The 24,070-nt window shown below is 40.3% G+C and overlaps 1 protein-coding gene and 1 pseudogene across 4 annotated transcripts in view; one reads left to right on the top strand and one right to left on the bottom strand.

Moving 5' to 3' along the window:
* NXPE3 (neurexophilin and PC-esterase domain family member 3) overlaps nucleotides 1-24,070 on the bottom strand; it is a 55,412-nt gene that overhangs the window by 12,807 nt on the left and 18,535 nt on the right. For 3 of the 4 annotated variants that reach the window (XM_019973720.2, XM_019973802.2, XM_019973642.2), the window contains 2 exons: nucleotides 8,157-8,911; nucleotides 4,376-4,449 (listed from right to left, as the gene is read on the bottom strand). In XM_019973720.2, coding sequence (XP_019829279.1) covers nucleotides 4,376-4,449; nucleotides 8,157-8,911 — 829 coding nt within the window. Of the gene's footprint in view, nucleotides 1-4,375; nucleotides 4,450-8,156; nucleotides 8,912-17,263; nucleotides 17,697-24,070 lie in introns of those variants that run through there. The other variant, XM_070791609.1, reaches the window with a different exon arrangement.
* On the top strand, nucleotides 13,806-14,608 carry LOC109568585 (ubiquitin-ribosomal protein eS31 fusion protein-like; annotated as a pseudogene).

Raw genomic sequence — 24,070 nt, 5'->3', positions numbered from 1 at the left:
GATACAAAGATGAAAATAATTACAATGAAAATAGATACAATGGAAAACCTGGCAGACACCACTTAAACCAGGTGATCAAGGTATCATTAGTAATACATCTGGACATCATGTACCTCCGCAAAAGGATACAGCATCATTCCTGTCCTATTCCTCCCAAAAATGCATAACCTCATCCCACTCATAAGAAAACATTAAACAAACTCAAGTTCAGAGAGATTCTAAGAAATATCTGACCAGTGCTCCTCTGAAGTGTCAAGGTCATAGAAGACAAGAGTCTGAGGATCTGTCACAGTGGGAAGACTAAGGAAATGTACAACCAAATGCAATGTGGGGTCTGCACTGCATTCTGGAACCAAAAAATGGACATCTGTCAGAAAACTGATGGAATCCAAATAAAACCCAATAGTTTACTTAATAATGTTACATGGATGTTCCATTCTTATTTTTGTTAAGTGTTGTATGATTTCTTGGGCTTCCCTGGTAGCTCAGCTGGTAAAGAATTTGCCTGCAATGCAGGAGGCCGAAGTTCGATTCCTTGGTCAGGAAGATCCCTTGGAGAAGGGATAGGATACCCATTCCAGTATTCTTGGGCGTACCTGGTGGCTCAGACGCTAAAGAATCCACCTGCAATGCAGGAGACCTGGGTTCGATCCCTGGGTCAGGAAGATCCCCTGGAAAAGGAAATGGCAACCTACTCCAGTATTCTTGCCTGGAGAATCCTCATGGACAGAGAAGCCTGGAGGGCTACAGTCCATGGGATCGCAAAGTCAGACATGACTAAGCGACTAAGCACAGCTGTGATTTCTTAAGAAGTTAGTGTAAGGGGAAACTGGGTAATGTCTATACAGGAACTTCGTACTATTTCCACAACCCTTATTTAAGTCTCAAATAAACAGAAAACAAGACATTTTAAAAAGAAGACAAAGGGAATGACAGAATTAGGGAGGAAGGCAAGGAGGGACGGAAAAGGAATGAAACTAATAATGGGAGCCCTTCATTTAGGATCTTTGAGTGCCCTCTGCTGGTCACTAAGCTGAACATCGATGACATTCCCCCATGCTGGACTTTTTGTTATTACACAAAGTAATTGTCCTTCTCTTTTCTTTCCAATTGTTTACCTGCTCTAAAACAGTTTTCTCAAACCCAGGGTACCCTGCTCCCACTGATTTATCGTTTCTTTCTTCCTCTAAAAACCCATCAAAGCCTCATTAGTTACTGAATACTTCTTTTCTCTAAACAAAATTATAGTTGTTCAGTGGCTCAGTCGTGTCAGACTCTTTGCAACCCTACAGACTGCAGCATGCCAGCCTTCCTTGTCCTTCACTATCTCCCAGAGTTGGCTCAAATTCATCTTCATTGAATCAGTGATGCTATCCAATCATCTCATCCTCTGTCATTCCCTCTCCTCCTGCCTTCAATCTTTCTCAGCGTCAGGGTCTTTTCCAATGAATTGGCTCTTCACATCAGGTGGCCAAAGGATTGGAGCTTCAGTTTCAGCATCAGTCCTTCCAATGAATATTCAGGGTTGATTTCCTTTAGGATTGACTGGTTTGATTCTCAAGTCTTCTCCAGCACCACAATTCAAAAGCATGAATTCTTCAGCCTTCTTTATGGTCCAAGTTCATATCTATACATGACTACTGGAAAAACCATAGCTTTGACTATATACACCTTTGTTGGCAAAGTGATGCCTCTGCTTTTTAATATGAAATTAAAAGTGTCTTTTAATTTCATGGCTGTAGTCACCATCCGCAGTGATTTCAGAGCACAAGAAAAGAAAACCTGTCACTGCTTCCACTTTTTCCCCTTCTATTTGCCATGAAGTGATGGGACCAGATGCCATGATCTTAGTTTTTTTAATGTTGAGTTTTAAGCCAGCTTGTTCACTCTCCTTTTTCACCTTCATAAAGATGCTCTTTAGTTCCTCTTTACTCTGTCATTAGGGCAGTACCACCTGCATATGTGAGGTTGTTGATATTTCTGCCCACAATCTTGATTCCAGCTTGTGGTTCACCCAGCCCTGCATTTCACATGATGTACTCTGCATATAAGTTAAATAAACAGAGTAACAATACAAAGCCTTCTCTTATTCCTTCTCAACTTTGAACCAGTCCATTGTTCCAGGTCCAGTTCTGTTGCTTCTTGACCTACACACAGGTTTCTCAGGAAACAGAGAAGGTGGTCTGGTACTCCCATCTCTTAAGAATTTTCCAATTTGTTGTGATCCACACAGTCAAAGGCTTTAGCATAGTCAATGAAGCAGAAGTAGATGTTTTTCTGGAATTCCCTTGCTTTCTCTATGATCCAAGAAATGTTGGCAATTTGATCTCTGGTTCTTCTGCCTTTTCTAAATCAAGATGTACATGTGGAAGTCCTCGGTTCACGTACTATTAGAAGCCTAGCTTGAAGGATTTTGAGTATAACCTTACTAGCAAGCAGACTGAGGACAACTGTATGGTAGTTTGATCATTCTTTGGCATTGGCTTTCTTTGGGACTGGAATGAAAACTGAACTTTTCCAGTCCTGTGGCCACTGCTGAGTTTTCAAAATTTGCTGACATATTGAGTATGGCACTTTAACAGCATTATCTTTTAGGATTTGAAATAGCTCAGCTGGAATTCCATCACCTCTGCTAGCTCTGTCTGTAGTAATACTTCCAAAGGCCCACTTGACTTCACACTCACTTCACTAGGTGAGTGACCACACCATTCCAGTTATTCAGGTCATTAAGATCTTTTTTGTATAGTTCTTTTGTATATTCTTGCCATCTCTTCCTAATCTCTTCTGCTTCTGTTAGGCACTTACCATTTCTGTCCTTTATTTTGCCCATCCTTACATGGAATATTCCCTTGATCTCTCCAATTTTCTTGAAGAGATCTCTAGTTTTTCCCATCCTATTGTTTTCCTCTACTTCTTCACCCTGTTCGTTTAAGAGGACCTTCCTATTGCTCCTTGTGTGAAGCCACAGCCACTTCCTGGCTGAACTCTAAGACCTGTCAGGTGCAAGCAAACCATCTACAGCTCCTCCCTCTGACCATCCCACTGGACAACTGGGGACATCACGGGGTCACAGGGTACCCATCCAAGCCCGGGTACCCTGCTCCTACTGATTCATGGTTTCTTTCGTCTTCTAAAAACCCATCAGACTGAATCTAGTGAGCTAGACAACCAGGGCTGTGGAACAGAGGGTCAGAAGTGTTGGTGAGTCCGAGCCTCCAGAAGTGACAGATGGGAGCGTGTAAGGGATACAGTATACTGGGGGTACCATGTTTACTGACATCTCGACTGTGGGATCGAGGGCCTGGCCGATAAAAGGCAAGCAATTTCCATTCATGATGTTTCACATTTGCATCCTCTAAGATTAGGAACTCACTGGGTTCAAGTAAATCAAACAGGAAAAGATGGGGATTTCTTGTGGCAACTGACAGTGAACATCAGAAATACAGACTGGCAGGGTCCTGCCTGCATCAAGACCACAAGTTTTATTTAGCCCACACAATATAATTTTTTTTTAGGTTTTTAACAGGATGCCAATGTTTTGAAATCTGGAGATGCACATTCAAAAATTAAGACTTCAGGTTTTTGATGGAAAAAAAAAAAATCTTTCGACCTGGCTGTGTTGGGTCCACATTGTTGCATATCAACCACGTGTAGGAACCAAGGGGCTGCCACCTTCAGACGGTCCCCGCTCTGCAGTTCCTTCCCACCACTTACACAAGGTGTGCGTATGGCCGATACTCACACGGCTAGGTTCACGCGTATTCTACACCTCATCCCTGGGGCATTAGTGTTTGCACCCTCTGCTTTGTGGGATACCACATACATGTTTTCAACAGCTAAAAGGACCTCATCTTCCCTCTGCACTTGATCTTAGCCAAAAGGCCAAGAAGTGACCACCTTCCAATACATAAGCCACTTAATAATGTTCATCCTTGGGACTTCCCTGGTGGTCCAGTGGCTAAGACTCTGTGCTCCCAATGCAAGGGGCCCAGGATCGATCCCTGGTCAGAGAACTAGATCCCACAGGCCACAACTAAGAGTTCACATGCCTCAATTAAGACCCGACAAAGCCAAATAAATAAATTTTTAAAAAATAATAATGTTTATCCTTCTTTTATACCAGTGACTATAGCTCATTATAACTATTCTGCAAAAAACAAAACACATATATTTCATCTTCTAAATTTAATTCTTTTACTCTTAATAATATCCTGTACCAATGGATCAGAATCACCTGGAAGTTTTGTTAAAACGCAAACTATGCCCAGTAGTAACCAGGGCAAATTAAAAGGGGGCTTTATATCTTCAGTGAAACTACAGAGACTCAATACACTGAGCAGGAAAAACAACAAATCATCACATTTGCTCCTTTTACCTTTTATATTCCTGGGAATCACAGTCACCCAATCAGGTCCACTGGAGTTAATTGGCATTTTGATATTGACACCACTTGAAAGAGGAATAAAAAGAGTACAAGCTCAAATATTTTTAATTTAAAGAATTAATTTATTTATTTAAATTTAGGAACATTTATTTTTCAATATGTATCTTTATTTGCAAATTTTTAAATAGATGGGATTTCAAAGAGCTGTCTAAAGATGAAATATCCTTATAAATGTTAATTCATACAATTGATACTTAATAAATTAGGTATCTTATAATAAGCAGGTTATACGGACACATAAACTGAATAAGAATTAAACAGGTTCTTAGTTTTTCACTGCTTCACCCTTAGGTTGCAAACTCCAAAATGACAAATTTTGTTTGAATCGCTTAATCCCTTGGACGCAGAGAATGGCTCACACTGATGACAATGTCTACTTTGTCACTACTTGGTTTTCAGGCTGCAAGACTACGGGGAGCATTAAGTCAGATTCCTTAAGCCTTGCCTAGAGCAGAATCCTAACTGGGGACTCATCCATCCCTCAGATGATCAATGTCCATCTTTCTCTTTCTCTTTTTAGTTAGCCTAATGCAAAATTTCAGATTTTTAACAGAGTAAAAATGCAAAAATTAAAATCTATTATCAGGATTCTGTCAAATGTTTTGTTTTCAAAAACCTATGCCACCTCAAATACTTTCCCAGCAAACTTCTAAGTAAGTAGAATTTTTTAAATGATTCTACTACAGATCTGGCAGATTCTACTACATCAGCCAGCCTCATCCAGGATATGCAAGTAAAGGCAAGGACAGACATTATTTTATCCTTCTGGATTCACAGGTGTTTTCTGGTTTTAACGGTAGGATTTGGTGTTAGGAACATTTAAAATTTTTACACTAACTTAGTTCTCTGACCTTTTCCCCACTTTTTTTCCACGTGGCATTTCAGTAAATTACAAGTTATGTTTCTTCCATTTAGCAGAAGGGTTCTGCTAAACCCCTAGGTAGACTGACAACACACTCCTAAAAGAGCGTAACTGAACACTCCTCATACAGAGGCAAAAAGTACACAGAAATAAAATAATCTGTTCATGGTGTGTGTAAATGCTAAGTCTGACTCTGTGTGATCCTATAAACTATAGCTCACCAGGCTCCTCTGTCTATGGACTCTCCAGGCAAAAATACTGGAGTGGGTTGTCATGCCCTCCCTTCAGGAGATGTTCCCAACCCAGGAATCAAACCTACATCTCTTACGTCTCCTGCATTGGTAGGTGGGTTCTTTATCACTAGCGCCACCTGGGAAGTCCTATTGATAAATAATGTGCCTAATTAAAGAATAAGACTAAAGACCTTTTGTATTGAGCCGCACACACACACACAAACCCCTCGGAAGACCGCTGCTAAGCTGCTAAGTCACTTCGGTCGTGTCCAACTTCTGTGCGACCCCATAGACGGCAGCCCACCAGGCTCCCTCATCCCTGAGATTCTCCAGGCAAGAACACTGGAGTGGGTTGCCATTTCCTTCTCCAATGCATAAAAGTGAAAAGTAAAGTGAAGTCGCTCAGTCGTGTCTGACTCTTAGCGACCCCATGGACTGCAGCCCACCAGGCTCCTCGGTCCATGGGATTTTCCAGGCAAGAGTACTGGAGCGGGGTGCCATTGCCTTCTTGGAAAACTAGTACAATAAATATACTGGGAGCAGTGCGCCCTCTGCTGGGCTTCTGAAAGCATGGCATGATTCTAGCAAATAATGTATTTAAACTTTTGCCACCAAAAGCTGACTACGAGAAAAACAAAAAACCAGAGCTTTATTTTAGAAGCTGCTACAGACTACATGGACTTCCTAGGTGGCTCAGTGGTAAAGAGTCTGCCTGCCAATGCAGGAGATAACAGAAGATGTGGGTTCGATTCCTGGTCGGGAAGATTCCCTGGAGGGCATGGCAATCAACTCCACTATTCTTACCTAGAGAGTCCCATGGACAGAGGAGCCTGGCAGGCTAGAGTTCATGGGGTCACAAAATAGTCGGATACAACTTAGCAACTAAAACAACAAGAACCATCTCTACAAGGGAATATTTTTAAAGTATATATATATCATTTAAAAATAAAAAGCATTTTACATTCTCTCAAATAATTATACTTTCTGACTATGTAATTTTTCTACCTTTTTTATTTCTTAGGAATGTTATTTTATTTTAGGCACTAGTGATAAAGAACCAGCCCGTCAATGCAGGAGACGTAAGAGACTCGAGTTTGATCCCTGGGTCGGGAAGATTTCCTGGAGGAGGGCATGGCAACCCACTCCAGTATTCTTGCCTGGAGAATCCCATGGACAGAGGAGCCTGGGGGGCTACAGTCCTGTCTATAGGGTCGCAAAAAGTCGGACACAACTGAAGTGACAGAGCATGCACACACGCACACATATAATGTTGAAGAAAATGGAAATTTTACCTCATACTGGTTCTATATATTTCCTTCTGCATATTATGCCATATATTGATCATTATACTGAAAAAGTTTCATACCTATGTTCAAAAATAGGAATATGTGCTCAATAATGCAAAAATTTGAATAGCTATTAACTTGAAAAATATAATTCGTTGTGATATTCCTGGTTTCCCATCAGTTCAGTTCAGTTCAGTAGTTCAGTCATGTCCAGCTCTTTTTGACCCCATGGACTGCAGCACACCAGGCTTCCCTGTTCATCACCAACTCCTGGAACTTGCTCAAACTCATGTCCATTGAGTTGGTGATACCATCCAAACGCCTCATCCTCAGTCATCCCTTTCTCCTCCTGCCTTCAATCTTCATAGAAGGAAAGTGAAAGTGAAGTCACTCAGTCGTGTCTGACTCTTTGCGACCCTGTGGACTGTAGCCCACTAGGCTCCTCCGTCCATGGGATTTTCCAAGCAAGAATACTGCAGTGGGTTGCCATTTCCTTCTCCAGGGGATCTTCCCGACCCAGGGATCAAACCCAGGTCTCCTGCATTGCAGGCAGACGCTTACCACCAGGTAGTTATTCTTCATGCTTATCATTAAATCAATCTAGCAATGTTACCATATTCCTACCTTTTCCTATCAATAAATGTTTATATGATTTTTATAATTTTATATAATAATGTGACACTTAAGACTTTTTTCAGTTTCTGAGACATGAAGCTAAAACATTAGCTTGACTGTAAGACCTCTAGTAGCCCTGTTCTTAGATAATTTTTTTATCTGTGCTGTGAATAAGTGATTTTGCTTATACAGCTATAAACATGCTATGTAGTTCTGAAGTAAAAGATGTTAAGGTAAAAGAACAAAAATTTAAGGTATTTAATTTGAACTGAAATAAGCATGTGTGTGTGTGTGTGTGTGTGTGTGTGTGCGCGCGCGTGCACGCGTGCATATTAATCACCCAGTCATGTCCAACTCTTTGCAATCCCATGGACTGTAGCCCACCAGGCTCCTCTGTCCATGTGATTCTCCAGGCAAGAATACTGGAGGGGGTAGCCATTCTCTTCTCCAAGGGGTCTTCCCAAACCAGGGATTGAACCCAGGTCTCCTGCATTGCAGGCAGATTCCTTACCATCTGAGGCACCAGGGAAGTCCCTGAAATAAACATACTAATCACAAAATATAAATCTTTGTTTATTTTCTTACCACCTCTCCTGAACTGGGCCAAGTTTGGAGAGATGTAAGAAGCACATAACCAAAATAAGAAAGTCTCCTAAGTAGGACAAAGACAACGGAAAGGGACTCTTCAATCCCCACCTAGGACAAGGGGCACATACCTCTGGAAGAAAGCATTCTCTGTAGCAGTTAGGAGGCCCTTCAGGTATCCACCTTTGAAATGGTTAATTCTGCTACTACAAGGGAGCTTCTTTGGTTTGAAGCAGAACCAGGGTTCTCCAGTGTAGAGGTCTGTGAAGTTGCACAGGGGAAGACTCCCTGGAAGACACACGTTACACTCTGTAGTTTCAGAAATCCTCCCTGACCGGAAGAGGCTCTTGAAATAGACTCTGTCTGGTTTCTTTTCCTGCAGGTACTGAAGAACTCGGATCCCTTCACTGGGGTGGACCAGAGATATGGACACTTTGACTTGACCTGGCCAGAGCAGAGTAAAAAAGACCTTGTAAAATCCGTTCTGGTAGTCCACCACTCTGCCCACGGCCCCCGCCTGTAGCTTAGGGGAGTGGATTCTGGCCTGCAGGTAGTCTCCACCATATTTCTTGGGCTTTCTTTGAAAATCCTGCACATGAACCAGCACCTCTAGCTGGCTTCCCACCCTGAAGAAGGCTGCAGAGTTCAAGATGACAAAATAGCTGGAAGAAGGGTCGGTGCTCTTCAAAAAGGGGACTGGGCCCACGTCAGGCTCCTGCCACTGTAGGGCAGCCAACAAGGAGTCCTCTTCCAGGCGCTCCCGGCTGGACAGAATCTGGCGCTCATAGCCGCAGTAAGGGTTCCGGCTGATCCTTATCACCTGGGAGGAAACAAACTGGCCGCCACTGTCTATGAATGTGGCCGAAGCGGTCTCACGGTCCAAGTACTGAAGAGAAAAACACAAACAGAAACCATAGCTATGACAAACCTCCTTACGTCAACCAAATAAATCCCTGCTTCAGTTTAAATGTTAATAAAACTTACTTGGAAAAAGAAAAAAAAACTTTACTGGGATGACATTGTTTCAAAAAACCACAGCTCACCAGTGTTATAAGGGTCTCACAGCAAATATCAGAGAAAAATCCCTTTTGTGCTTCCAGAAGGACAAGGGGGAAAGGAATCATTTTGAAGTACAGTAGTTCTCCTGTATCCTCAGGGGATATGTCCAAGACTTCCAGTGGATGCCTGAAACTGTGGGTAATACCAAACTCCGTATATACTGCTTTTTCCTATACATATATACCTATGATAAAGTTTAATTTATAAATTAGGCACAGTAAGAGTGGGTAGCTATTCCCTTCTCCAGTAGATCTTCCCAACCCAGGGATTGAACCTGGGTCTCTCATGTTGCAGGCACATTCTTTACCATCTAAGCCCCTAGGGAAGCTCTAAACAACAACAATAATAATAAAACTAACTTATAAAACTAATAATAATTTGCTGTAATAAAAGTTATATGAATGTGATCTCTCTCTCTCTCAAAACATCTGATCGTGGTGTACTTGATGAGGTAAAAGGTTAAAATGCCTACATGATGAGATGAGGTGAGGTGAAGGACAAAAGCACTGTGATGCAGCGTCAGGCTACTACTGACCTTCTGACGATAATAATGTCAGAAGGAGGATCATCTGCTTCAGGTGACCCTGTATTGAGCCACGATGATGTCAGTGGTTGAGGATCCTGGGTGGGAGAGAGCAGGATGTCACAACAGCTGATCATGCAACTCAGGACAATGCACAATTTCATATGGGTAAGTTGTTTATTGCTTGAGAAGACTCTTGAGAGTCCCTTGGACTGCAAGGAGATCCAACCAGTCCATCCTAAAGGAGATCAGTCCTAGGTGTTCATTGGAAGGACTGATGCTAAAGCTGAAACTCCAGTACTTTGGCCACCTCATGCGAAGAGTTGACTCATTGGAAAAGACTCTGATGCTGGGAGGGATTGGGGACAGGAGGAGAAGGGGGGGACAGGAGGAGAAGGGGACGACAGAGGATGAGATGGCTAGATGGCATCACTGACTCGATGGACGTGAGTCTGAGTAAGCTCCAGGAGTTGGTGATGGACAGGTAGGCCTGGCGTGCTGCAATTCATGGGGTTGCAGAGTCAGACACGACTGAGCAACTGAACTGAACTGAACTGAAGTTGTTTATTTCTGGAATTTTCCCATTTAATATTTTCAGATTACAGTTAACCAGGAGTAACTGAAACCACAGAAAGTGACACTGTGGACGGGGGACTACTGGATGTCAAGAGTATTCTGTTCTTTTTTTTAAAACAAGGCCTGCCCTCAAGAAAAACTATTTTACCAGAGCCTAACCTACTGTGGTTTTATCAGAGCCCAACCAAACTGAGGTAAATGACATACCCAACACCAGTCCATTCTAAACATTCCATACAATTTAAGAGTTGAGGGGGTGAGACTAAGAAGCAGCTCTGAAGTTCACAGACTCATTAACACAGGAAGATCACAGGATTATAAGATGCTTCACCTCCCCTACATTTCATCTCCACATCATGAAAAGTCTATTTACTGGAGTTCCTTTTAGGCAGTACCTCATGTCCAGCTTTCAGCAAAAAATTATGAGACATACTAAAAGGAAAAAAACACACTTTGAAAACACAGATCAAGCATCAGAACCAGACTAAGAAATGGCAAGAATGTTGGAATAATCAGACCATGAATTTGAAACAACTATGATTAATACACTAAGGGGCTCTAATAGAAAAAGCAAACAACGTGCAAGAAATAATGGGCAATGTAAAGAAAGAGGTGAAAATTCCAAGAAGGAATCAAAAGAAAAAAAAAACCAGACAGACCAGTGAGGATTTTTAAGTAAGGAAAAATACTCTAGCTGAAATTATAATGACTGGCAGACATTCTTATACATTTGTCCAAGCTGATAGAATGTATAATACGAAGAGTGAACCCAAAAGATATTAAGAGGTGGAAAGAATACAAAGAAGAACTGTACAAAAAAGATCTTCATGACCCAGATAATCATGATGGTGTGATCACTCACCTAGAGCCAGACATCCTGAAATGCAAAAGTCAAGTGGGCCTTAGGAAGCATCACTATGAACAAAGCTAGTGGAGGTGATGGAATTCCAGTTGAGCTATTTTAAATCCTGAAAGACGATGCTGTGAAAGTGCTGCACTCAATATGCCAGCAAATTTGGAAAATTCAGCAGTGGCCACAGGACTGGAAAAGGTCAGTTTTCATTCCAATTCCAAAGAAAGGCAATGCCAAAGAATGCTCAAACTACCGCACAATTGCACTCATCTCACACACCAGTAAAGTAATGCTCAAAATTCTCCAAGCCAGGCTTCAACAGTATGTGAACTGTGAAATTCCAGATGTTCAAGCTGGATTTAGAAAAGGCAGAGGAATCAGAGATCAAATTGCCAACATCTGCTGGATCATCGATAAAGCAAGAGACTTCCAGAAAAACATCTACTTCTGCTTTATTGACTACACCAAGGCCTTTGACTGTGAGGATCACAACAAACTGTGGAAAATTCTGAAGGAGATGGGAATACCAGACCACCTTACCTGCCTCCTGAGAAATCTGTATGCAGGTCAGGAAGCAACAGTTAGAACTGGACATGGAACAGACTGGTTCCAAATTGGGAAAGGAGTATGTCAAGGCTGTATATTGTCACCCTTCTTATTTAACTTATATGCAGAGTACATCACGAGAAATGCTGGGCTGGATGAAGCACAAGCTGGAATCAAGATTGCCGGGACAAATATCAATAACCTCAGATATGCAGATGACACCACCCTTATGGCCGAAAATGAGAAAGAACTAAAGAGCCTCTTGATGAAAGTCAAACAGGAGAGTGAAAATTTGGCTTAAACCTCAACATTCAGAAAACTAAGATCATGGCATCTGGTCCCATCACTTCATGGCAAATAGATGGGGAAACAGTGGAAACAGTGTCAGACTTTATTTTGGGGGGTTCAACATCACTGCAGATGGTGAGTGTAGCCATGAAATTCAAAGACACTTGCTCCTTAGAAGAAAAGTTATGACCAACCTAGACAGCATACTAAAAAGCAGAGACATTACTTTGCCAACAAAGGTCCACCTTGTCAAAACTATGGTTTTTCCACTGGTCATGTATGGATGTGAGAGTTGGACTATAAAGAAAGCTAAGTGCCGAAGAATTGATGCTTTTGAAGTGTAGTGTTGGAGAAGACTCTTGAGAGTCCCTTGGACTGCAAGGAGATCCAACCAGTTTATCCTAAAGGAAATCAGTCCTGAATATTCATTGGAAGGACTGATGCTGAAGCTGAAACTCCAATACTCTGGCCACCTGATGTGAAGAACTGACTCATTTGAAAAGACCCTGATGCTGGGAAAGATTGAAGGCAGGAGGAGAAGGGGATGACAGAGATGAGATGGTTGGATGGTATCACCGACTCAGTGGACATGAGTTTTAGTAAGCTCCAGGAGTTGGTGATGGACAGGGAGACCTGGTGAGCTGCAGTCCATGGGGTCGAAGAGTCAGACATGACTGAGTGGCTGAACTGAACTGAAGAATGAATCCTAAAGTAAACTTATGGACCTTGGGTGATCACGATGTGTCAGTGCAGGTTCACCCTTGGTTAAAATTAAAAAAGAAGTACCATTCCAGTGAGTGATGATAATAACAGGGGAGGCCATGCATACATAAAGACAAGGTGTATGGGAAGTACCTATAATCTTCCTGCAGTGTAAGCCCCAAGAGTTGTATTTTCTTTTTTGTAATGCAAGTGTCTGACTTCAATTTTGACTGTCAAGACATTCACATGATGAGATATAAAGAGCCACGGTCTTCCCGTGCCCTTACGGCTTCTTTGTTTTAGGGATCTTGGTTGACTGAGACAAATGACCCTTTGGGCCACTTGTTTTTCTCTTCCCATGCTTTAAATTCCTATTCATGTTTTAAGTTCACCAATAAAGAATAAACCCATGAAACTCCAGGCACCGACCTTGAGCCCAATAAAAACAACCTCAGGCCCACGCTCTCTCTCTTTTTGTCTACCATGACCTAGGTGTGAGGCCCCAGGCATGCCATGTATCCTCCAGGACCTAAGAGTAATACACCTTCCTCCTTTTTGCCCCACAGTTTCCAGATGGTTAATGCTGAGGGCATCCTGTAATCGTAAGAGCCACAAGGGCCAGTTCAGTCACAACACTGGTTATTGATATTATCCAGATATAAAACACTTCCTCTCAACTTTGTTGTAAATATAAAACTTTTCTTTGAAAAATAGAAATTGAAAGAAATTCAAGGGAATTACCTGGATGTCCAATGATCATGACTCCACACTTTCACTGCTGAAGGCCCTGGTTCAATCCCTAGTTGGGGAACTAAAATTCAAGAAGACACACAGCAAGGCCCTCCCCTCAATAAAAAAAAAAGAAAAAGAAAGAAAGAAAAGGACATATTGAAAAAAAAAAGAAAAGAAAGAAATCAAGATAGTAAAACCACCGTAACAGAAATGAAAGAAGTCTTTGAAAGGCTCACTAGCAGAATGGACACAGCTAAGCAGAATCTCTGAGTTTGAGGAAATGTACATAGGAACTTCCAAAACTAAAAAGCAAAGAGAAAAAAAATAATTTAAAATGAGAACAGAATATTCTAGAGCTGTGGGATACACCAAATAGGAATATCAAAAGGATCAGAAAAACATAACAGAAGAAACATTTGCAATAATAATGACTGAAAGTTTCCCCAAATTAAAGTCAGACACCTTTCTGGATCTGCTATCTGCAGTGGAACTGCTGCCAAGATGCAGATTTTCATGAAGACCCTGACAGTGAAGACCATCACTGTCAAGGTGGAGCCCTCGGATACAACAGAAAATGTAAAGGCCAAGATCCAGGATAAGGAAGGAATTCCTCCTGACCAGCAAAGACTGATCTTTGCTGGCAAGCAACTGGAAGATGGATGTACTTTGTCTGACTGCTGCTGCTGCTAAGTCGCTTCAGTCGTGTCTGACTCTGTGTGACCCCATAGACGGCAGCCCACCAGGTTCCCCCATCCCTGGGATTCTCAAGGCAAGAACACTGAGTGGGTTGCCATTTCCTTCTCCAATGCATAAAAGTGAAAAGTGAAAGTGAAGTCGCTCAGTCCTGTCTGACTTTTCGTGACCCCATGGACTGCAGCCTACCAGGCTCCTCTGTCCATGGGATTTTCCAGGCAAGAGTGCTGGAGTGGGGTGCCATTGCCTTTTCCAACTTTGTCTGACTACAACATTCAAAAGGAGCCCACTCTTCATCTTGTGTTGAGACTTTGTGGTGGCGCTAAGAAAAGGAAGAAGTCTTATACCACTCACAAGAAGAACAAGCATAAAAGAAAGAAGGTTAAGTTGGCTGTTCTGAAATACTATAAGGTGGATGAGAACGGCAAAATCAGTCACCTTCGCCGGGAGTGAACCTCAGATGAATGTGGTGCTGGAGTTTTTATGGCCAGTCATTTTGACAGACATTATTGTGGCAAATGTTGTCTGACCTACTGTTTCAACAAACCAGAAGACAAGTAATTGTATACTGGTTAATAAGGACATGAGCTAACGTTAAAAAAAAAAAAAAGTGAGATACCAAACCAACAATCCAGGAAGCTCAGAGAACATAAAGTGGGATAAATACAAAATATAACTATATCCAGGCATATTGCATTTAAACTGTAGAAAACCAAAGATAAAATATCTTGAAAGAAACCAAAAGGGAAAAAAAAAAAACACCTTACTTTTAGCAAAGCAAATATAAGAATTAAATCTAACTTCTCAGAAACCATGCAAGCAAGAAGAAGATACAGTAAAATACTTGACACATTGAAAGAAAAAAGTCATCAACCTAGAATTTTGTACCCAGAAAAATTATCCTTCAAAAGTGAAAGAGAAAGTCTTTCTCAGACAAACAAAAATTAAGAGAATCTGTTGCCAGTAGACTTGTCTAGCAAGAAATGTTAAAAGAAGGGCTTCAGAGATAAGGAAATCATATAGGTCAGAAACTCAGATCTACACAAAGAGGGGAAGAGCATCAGAGAAGGAATAACTGAAGGTAAAATAAAAAACTTCTATTTTCTTATTTTTAACTGTAACATAACAATTTTGTTCAAAAATAATAACAGCAACAGTGTATTTGACCATGTACACTTATACCTGTGTGTGCAGGTGTGTGCTTATTTACAAGTGAAATGAATGACAGCAATTATACAAGGGACAGGAAGGAGCAATTAATAATATTTTATTATTAATAAGGTACCTGTCCTACCCATGAAGCAGTACAGTATTATTTGATAGTGGACTTGGACTAGTTATAAGTGCATATTGCAAACTCTAATGCAACCACTTAAAGTAAAATGCGAAGCGTTATTGACACACTAAGAAAGGAGACAGAATGGCATCTATTGAACGCTAAATTAAAACCACAAAAGTCAGAAAAAGAGCTGAAGATAAAAACAGGAACAAATAACAAGGACAATGAAGAGAAAACAGTAACAAATATGACAGCTATTAATCCAACTATATCAATAATCACCTTAAACATAAACTATCTAAATGCATCAATTAGGAGACAGAGATTGTCAGACTTAACTATATGTTGCCCTACAAGAAATCTACTTTAAATATAAAGACATATATAGATTAAAAGAAAGTGGATGGATAAAGATATACCATGCTAGCACTAATTGAAAGAGATCAGAATAATTATATTAACCTCAGAGTAGAGTTCAGAACAAGGAAAGTCAGAGATAAACAAGGGTATTACAGAGCCTTCCTTGGTGATACAGTGGGTAAGAATCTGCCTGCTAATGCAGCGGATCAATCCCTGATCCAGGAAGATTCCACATGCCACAGAGCAACTGAAGCCTGTGCACCACTACTACTTGAAGGTCATATGCCTAGAGCCTGTGCTCCACAAAAGAAGCCACCAGTGAGAAGCCTGCACACAGAAATGAAGAGTAGGCCCTGCTCACCACAACTAGAGACAGCTCACACACAGCAACAAAGCCCCAGTGCAACCAAAAACTAAAAACAAGAAGGGTATTTTACATAATACAAGGGTCAATTCTCCAAGAAGACATAACAATCTTTAACATGCATGTACCTAACAAGAGAAAGCCAAAATATGTAGGGTAAACACTAATAGAACTGAAAGAAAAAATTGATGAATTCAGAGTTGTAATGAAAGATTTCAATACCGCACTATCAGAAATGTATGGATCAGGGACTTCCCTGGTGGTTCAGTGGTTAAGACTCTGTACTTCCACTGCAGGGAACATGGGTTCCATTCCCTGGTTGCAGAACTAAGAACCCACATGCCACAGAGCATGACCGAAAAAACAAACAAAAAATAGAAATGGATAGAGCCAATAAGCGGAAAGTCAGTAAAGACTTAGTTGAACTCAACAGCATCACCATCAACTAGATATGATGGACATCTATAAACCACTTATCCAACAAAAGAAGACACATTCTTTTCAAGCTCACATGAAACATTCACCAAAATAGGCCTATAAAATATACTATAAAAAACTGAAAAGAATAGAAATCATACAATGTCTGCCTTCAGACTACAATGGGATTAAACAAGAAAGATGGAATTGATAACAGAAAGATAGCTGGAAAATTCCAAAATACCCGGAGATTAAACAACACATTTCTAAGTAACACAAGGGTCAAAGAAGAAACATCAATAAAAAATTAAAATCTTTTTAACTCAAATAAAATGAAAAAACAACTTTTCAATATTTGTGGATGCAGTGAAAGCAGACCTTAGACGAAAATTTACAGCACTGAATACACATTATTATAAATGAAGATCTAAAATCACTTAAACATCTACCTTAGGAAGCTAGAAAAGCAAATCAACTCCAAAGTAAGCAGAAGAAAAGAAATTACGAATTAGGGTAGAAATCAATGAAACTGAAAACAGGTAATCAATAGAGAAAAGACAATGAGACCAAAACCCAGTTTTCTTGAAAAGATCAATAAAATTGATTAAGCCTGAAGTAAGGCTAAGGAAAAAAGACAGGACACAAATCATAATTATCAGACATGAAAGAAGACACATCACTAAAGATCCCATACACATTAGAAGGATAATCAAGTAATACTATAAACAACTCTCAGTTCAGTTCAGTTCAGTAGCTCAGTCGTGTCTGACTCTTTGTGACCCCCTGAATCGCAGCACGCCAGGCCACACTGTCCATCACCAACTCCCGGAGTTCACTCAAACTCACATCCATCAAGTCGGTGATGCCATCCAGCCATCTCATCTTCTGTCGTCCCCTTCTCCTCCTGCCCCCAATTCCTCCCAGCATCAGACTCTTTTCCAATGAGTCAACTCTTCGCATGAAGTGGCCAAAGTACTGGAGTTTCAGCTTTAGCATCATTCCTTCCAAAGGAATCCCAGAGCTGATCTCCTTCAGAATGGACTGGTTGGATCTCCTTGCAGTCCAAGGGACTCTCAAGAATCTTCTCCAACACCACAGTTCAAAAGCATCAATTCTTCGGTGCTCAGCCTTCTACACAGTCCAACTCTCACATCCATAAATGACCACAGGAAAAACCATAGCCTTGACTAGATGGACCTTTGTTGGCAAAGTAATGTCTCTGCTTTTGAATATGCTGTCTAGGTTGGTCATAACTTTCCTTCCAAGGAGTAAGCGTCTTTTAATTTCATGGCTGCAGTCACCGATCTGCAGTGATTTTGGAGCCCAGAAAAATAAAGTCTGACACTCTTTCCACTGTTTCCCCATCTATTTCCCATTAAGTGATGGGATCGGATGCCATGATCTTCGTTTTCTGAATGTTGAGTTTTAAGCCAACTTTTTCACTTTCCTCTTTCACTTTCATCAAGAGGCTTTTTAGTTCCTCTTCACTTTCTGCCATAAGGGTGGTGTCATCTTCACATCTGAATCCAACAATATGTACAATGAATTATACACCATGACCAAATAGGATTCATCCCAAGTATACATGAAAGTACCTTAATAGAACTCCAGTGCTTCCTGAAGACCATGACTTACACTCTCTTAGAAATGGTTCTTAATCTTCACTTTGGCCTTCCTGCTTAGAAGACAAGACCTTAAAAGCACTTCAGTCTTTTCTAGCTTGGACATTAATTGTTATTTATATTGTGATATTTTGCTCTACATACTGTATAATATAATGGCTTTCTAATATTTTGTATCTCAAAATTGTATACTGTCTCTAAAATTCAGATGTTTAAACTGTTTTCTTATCAGTGAACAGATCTGCCTGTTTAACAATAAAGTTTTATACCCAAAAAAAGACCTCACATTAGAGCTTTGTAAAATTTCAGAGGTAGAGAAAAAAGTTCTTCTGTCTTCCAGAAAGAAGAACAACATTACCAATAAAAGATACTTTTAAATTAAAAAAAAAAAAATTAGATTGACATTAGCCTTGTCTTTTACCCCACAGGAAATGTGAAGACAGTGGAGCAAAGTTGTAAGGTTCTAAGGGAAAAGGACTTTGAATACAGCATTCTAAACCCAAATAAAAATCAAAGAAGAGGGCAAAATAAAGGCCATTTCAGACATGTAAGCTTAGTTCCCATGTGCCCTTTCAGGAAAACATTATTTGAAGATTTAATCCAGTAAATCGGAAAGAAAAATCCAAGGAAGTGAAAGACATGAGCCAGGAATTTAATGAAAAGCAAACTCAGAACAACAGCTGGGCAACAGGTCAAGATAATAATCAGTGAACATTGAAATAGGAAGATAGAGTGCTCAGAGGGGGGAAAAAAGTGCCTTGAAGAAGCAAATGGATTTAACAAATTATATGAAGGAAGATCCTCATAATATGCTATAGAAGATGTTATTTTCTCTCATCAGGAGAAAAAAAAAGGGCAGTTAGCACTCCAGAAAAAGCAAGAAGAGGTATAAGAAAGTCATGGTTAAAATATAAAGCAAATTAAAATGCAGCATGATTAAGCAATTGATGTACTGTGTAAAAAGGATCCATTTGACCTTGATGCTTGGGACATTCTCCATCAAGAGATAAAGGTTTGGTTTCAAAGGATCATGTTCTATACTGGGTAACATTTACATGATCACAATAATACCGTATTTTTTTAAGAATAAGAATCAATCCATAAAGAGTGTATGTTATCCTTAATTATAGTTAGAGCAATAAAACTAAAGATTATAAAGCCTGATGATGCAAAAGTAATATGATAGCTAACAGAAATCAAATGTAACATAATATAGAAGTGCTCTTCTTCTTCACTTAAAGGAGGCAGTTAAGATGTACTATCTAACCCTATTAAGGGAAAGAAAAGGCCTAAGTACATTATTTAATACACAGAAAAAAAATATTTTACAAATTTTAGAAAGAGAGTGACAGAAATTATGAGTCAGCAGAAGATCTCATCTTTCATTATCTTTAACAGGGACAGCAACATCAACCAACATCTACTAAACACCTAAGTGCCAGACACTCTTTTCTAAAGACTTTATATAAATCTTTTAATACAATGTTTAAATTATCCCATGAGGTAAGTCTTATTATTAGGCCATCTGATAGACAAGGAAACTGAAGCAAAGAATGGTAATTTGATAATTTGCCCAAGGTCACACAGATTATAAACAGCAAACCTGGACTAGAACCCAAGCAATCTGACTTCAGTCTGTGTTTTTATTTAACCACCCACGCTGCTCTGCCTGATGTGGAAAGGTCAGCAGGTACAGTGTAAAGCTGACAAATCAAGATATAACTATGCAATGTGTAAGCAGTGCTAACCACCCACATAATTACAAACAAGCAGTTATATCCAAGAAATTACAGTGACTCTGAAGACTGGGGAGGAATTTCAAATACATACTTAAGTACTTATGTACTCTCTATTCTTTCGAGTGTTTTATACTTTTCATTAATTATTTTCCTAATAAATAGAAGGTGGTTGAACAAATGGACAGGAAAAATAATTATGTACCTCCAGTATTGTGATTTATAAGCAATATACATTTGGTCTTCATCCACAGTTCCTGGCTCACAGCTCCCAAAATCCTTAGAATTTTAATGATAAGAGAAATAGGAACATCTTTTGCTATAATATTTGGTTTTGTGTCCTCAGTTCCTAAAAACACTTTAGAGTCATAAAAGGGAAATGTGTGTCTTGTTACTTCTAACGAGCCCCTTTCCACCACAACTGGGCTCGTGTTACTGAGGTGGCTTTTGGAAAATACCTCACGATGGGAGCTGGTTGTCAGACCTGACCGTGATAAGAGGGTTGGAACTTTCAGTTCCACCCTGGACCTCCAGTAAAGGGAGTGTGGCTGGAGGCTGAAATCAGTCACAAATGAATCAAACATGCCTATGGAATGAAGCTTCATAAAACCCCAAAAGGATGGGGTTTGGAGAGCTTCCAGGTTGGTGAACACTTGGAGATTCAAGGAGAATGGCACATTCAGACCAAGACGGCACCTTTATGCCCTTCTCATACACCTTGCCCTGTATATCTCTTCCTCTGGCTATTTCTGAATTAGTTTTTTATAACAGACCAGAAATCTTTTTCTCTTCTATTTTTAAGTTTAATTGAGGTATAATTCACATACCATACAATTCACCTATTTAAGTGAACAGTTCATGAGATTTTTGTATATTCATAATTTGGATAGCCATCTCCACAGTTATAGCATTTTCATACCCCCAAAAGAAACTCTGTTCACATTAGCAGTCAATCCACATTTTCACAAACCTATACTCCCACCCTAGTCCTAGGTAACTACTCATCTACTTTAATAGACCAGTAATCCTGTAAGTAAAATAAGTAAAATGTTTCTCGGAAACTGGTCAACCACATGTTAAAGAATGAAACTAGAACACTTCTAGCACCATACACAAAAATAAACTCAAAATGGATTAAAGACCTAAATGTAAGACCAGAAACTATAAAACTCTTAGAGGAAAATACAGGCAGAACACTCTCTGACACAAATCACAGCAAGATCCTCTATGACCCATCTCCCAGAGTAATGGAAATAAAAGACAAAAATAAATAAATAGGACCTTATTAAACTTAAAAGTTTCTGCACAATGAAGGAAACTATAAGCAAGGTGAAAAGGCGGCCTTCAGAATGGGAGAAAATAATAGCAAACAAAACAACTGGCAAAGAATTAATTTTCAAAATATACAAGCAGCTCATGTAGCTTAGTACCAGAAAAACAAACAACCCAATCAAAAAGTGGGCCAAAGAACTAAACAGACATTTCTCCAAAGACGATATGCTGCTGCTAAGTCGCATCAGTCGTGTCCGACCCTGTGCGACCCCATAGACGGCAGCCCACCAGGCTCCTCTGGCCCTGGGATTCTCCAAGCAAGAATACTGGAGTGGGTTGCCATTTCCTTCTCCAATGCATGAAAGTGAAAAGTGAAAGTGAAGTCGTTCAGTCGTGTCCGACTCTTAGCGACCCCATGGACTGTAGCCCACCAGGCTCCTCCGTCCATGGGATTTTCCAGGCAAGAGTACTGGAGTGGGGTGCCATTGCCTTCTCTGAAGAAGATATACAGATAGCTAAGAAACACATGAAAAGATACTCAACATCACTGATTATTAGAGAAATGCAAATCAAAACCACAAACAGGTATCATCTCATGCCAGTCAGAATGGACACCATCAAAAAGTCTACAAACAATAAATGCACAAACAATAAATGCAGAAGTGGAGTAAAGGGAACCCCCTTACACTTCTGGTGGAAATATAAGCTGGTACAGACATTACAGACAACAGTGTGGAGATTCCTTAAAAAACTGGAAATAGAACTGCCATTTGACCCAGCAATCCCACTGCTGGGCATACACACTGAGGAAACCAGAATTGAAAGAGACACATGTACCCCAGTGTTCATTGCAGCACTGTTTACAATAGCCAGGACATGGAAGCAACCTAGATGTTCATTGGCAAATGAATGGATAAGCATGTTTTGGTACATATACCCAGTGGAATATTACTCAGCTATAAAAAAAAGAATGGATTTGAGTCAGTTCTAATGAGGTGGATGAAACTGGAGCCTATTATACAGAGTGAAGTAAGTCAGAAAGAGAAACACCAATAAAGTATATTAATGCATATATAAGGAATTTAGAAAGATGGTAACAATGATCCTATATGTGAGACAGCAAAAGAGACACAGATGTAAAGAACAGACTTTTGGACTATGTGGGAGAAGGGGATGGTGGGATGATTTGAGAGACTAGCACTGAAACATATGTATTACCATATGTAAAATAGATGACCAGTACAATGAAGCGATGCATGAAGCAGGGCACTCAAAGCTGGTGCTCTAGGACAACCCAGAGGGGTGGAGAGTGGGGAAGAAGGTGGGAGGGGGGTTCAGGATGGGGAAACACATGTGCACCTGTGGGTGACTCATGTTGATGAGTGGCAAAACCACCATAGTACTATAATGAAACTATCCTCCAATTAAAATAAATTAATTAATTTAAAAAATGTTACTCAGATTTCTGTGACCTGCTCTAGCAAAATTAACTGAAGCCAAGGCAGGAGTCATTGGAATTTCTAATCTACAGCTAGTCATTTAGAAGCACAGGTGACTACCTAGATTGGTGACTGGCATCTTAAGTAGGGGGTTGGGGGGGAGTCTTGTAGGACTAAGACCTTAACATGTGGGATTTGATGCTATCTTCAGATAGTGTTGATACCAAACCAAACGTGGGCCTGCTCGCCTGCTCATAGTAAAGCCAATCTACTGCCATAGAATGTGGAGAAGGAAAATGCAGTGTTTATTGTAAGGTGCCAGACTAGGAGTCCAGGGCAGCTAATATTCAAAAACACCCCAACTCCCAGATGGATTTCAGGGAAGAATTTTTAAAGGCAAAGTGGGGGAAGGGAGTCACAGGGGATGTTATCAGCTCATACAAAATTCTCTGCTTGGTTGATGGTGAGATAGCAGGGTGGTGTCACAGCGGCTAACATAATCAATCTTCAGGCTCCAGTAAGCCCATGGTCATCAAATAGTTAACTTCTTCCATTTGGTGGGGGTTTTAAGCAATCTGTAAAACAACTCAGGAATGCTTATTGGATTGTTATACATGTTATCCATGTATTTCAGGGAGGAACTAAAAACTCTTTGACTGCCATGTGGCTGATTTACTGTTTAAACTGTTACCAGTTCTCCTGGCCCAGCAGTTTACTTCTATCACTATGTGTTCACATCCTTTCAATCATTAATTCTTAGGCCAGACTTTTGTGAGTCAGGGAAGGCCTGGAAGACTACAACTTTTCTGCAAACACGAAGTAGGCAGAGGACATGAGGTGGAGGGGTCTGTCCAGGAAGGCTCCACAGGGTCCTGCTCAGTTATAGTGTCAGAACCGATTAGAACTATAGGTCATGCTGCTGGTGTCCAAGAGTTGCCTGGTGTACCCTACACACATTGGAAACTAGATGCAGAACCTTTTTAGTACCTAACCCAGGAAACTGCTTCTTACATTATGCAATAAGTTAAACTGCAAGAGAAAACAACAACAGGAAAACAAAATCAAGAATTACTCTCAACCTATTACCCATTACAAACCACTCAAACAAGCCCTCAGGCTCCCCATCCATGCCAAACCACTTCAAAATGCTATGCAAGGTCAACATAATCTCAAACAAGGTAAAAATAATCCCCAAATATAGAAGGGTTTTTAATGATATTCTTGGATTCTGTACTTTTTCTGTTTCATTCTACATGTACATGCAGAAACTCTCAATTGGAAGAATTTCATTAGGCTCCTTCATTTTAAAAGAATACACAGTATTATTTGTTTATTAAAAAGGATAATAATGACTTTGAAAATGTTTCCCTAGCAGAGTTGACATCAGCATCATGACATGGCATAAGACATTCCTCCATTTTTGTCCCCCTTTTTAACAACAAATGTAGGACCCACCCAAAAACAAAATTGCCTCTGTGGGAATCGTGGGATCCAGCTCCACATGCGCAGGGCCTAGGTGCAGTCTCGCCCATGTGCGTATCTAGTAACAGGCAGATAAACCTCGGTGCTGTCAGCACAGCCAGT

The sequence above is a fragment of the Bos indicus genome, chromosome 1, assembly GCF_029378745.1.
Source record: "Bos indicus isolate NIAB-ARS_2022 breed Sahiwal x Tharparkar chromosome 1, NIAB-ARS_B.indTharparkar_mat_pri_1.0, whole genome shotgun sequence".
Lineage (NCBI taxonomy): Eukaryota > Metazoa > Chordata > Mammalia > Artiodactyla > Bovidae > Bos > Bos indicus.
The sequence above is the reverse complement of the archived record's forward strand: the minus strand, read 5'-3'. Positions and strand labels throughout refer to the sequence as shown.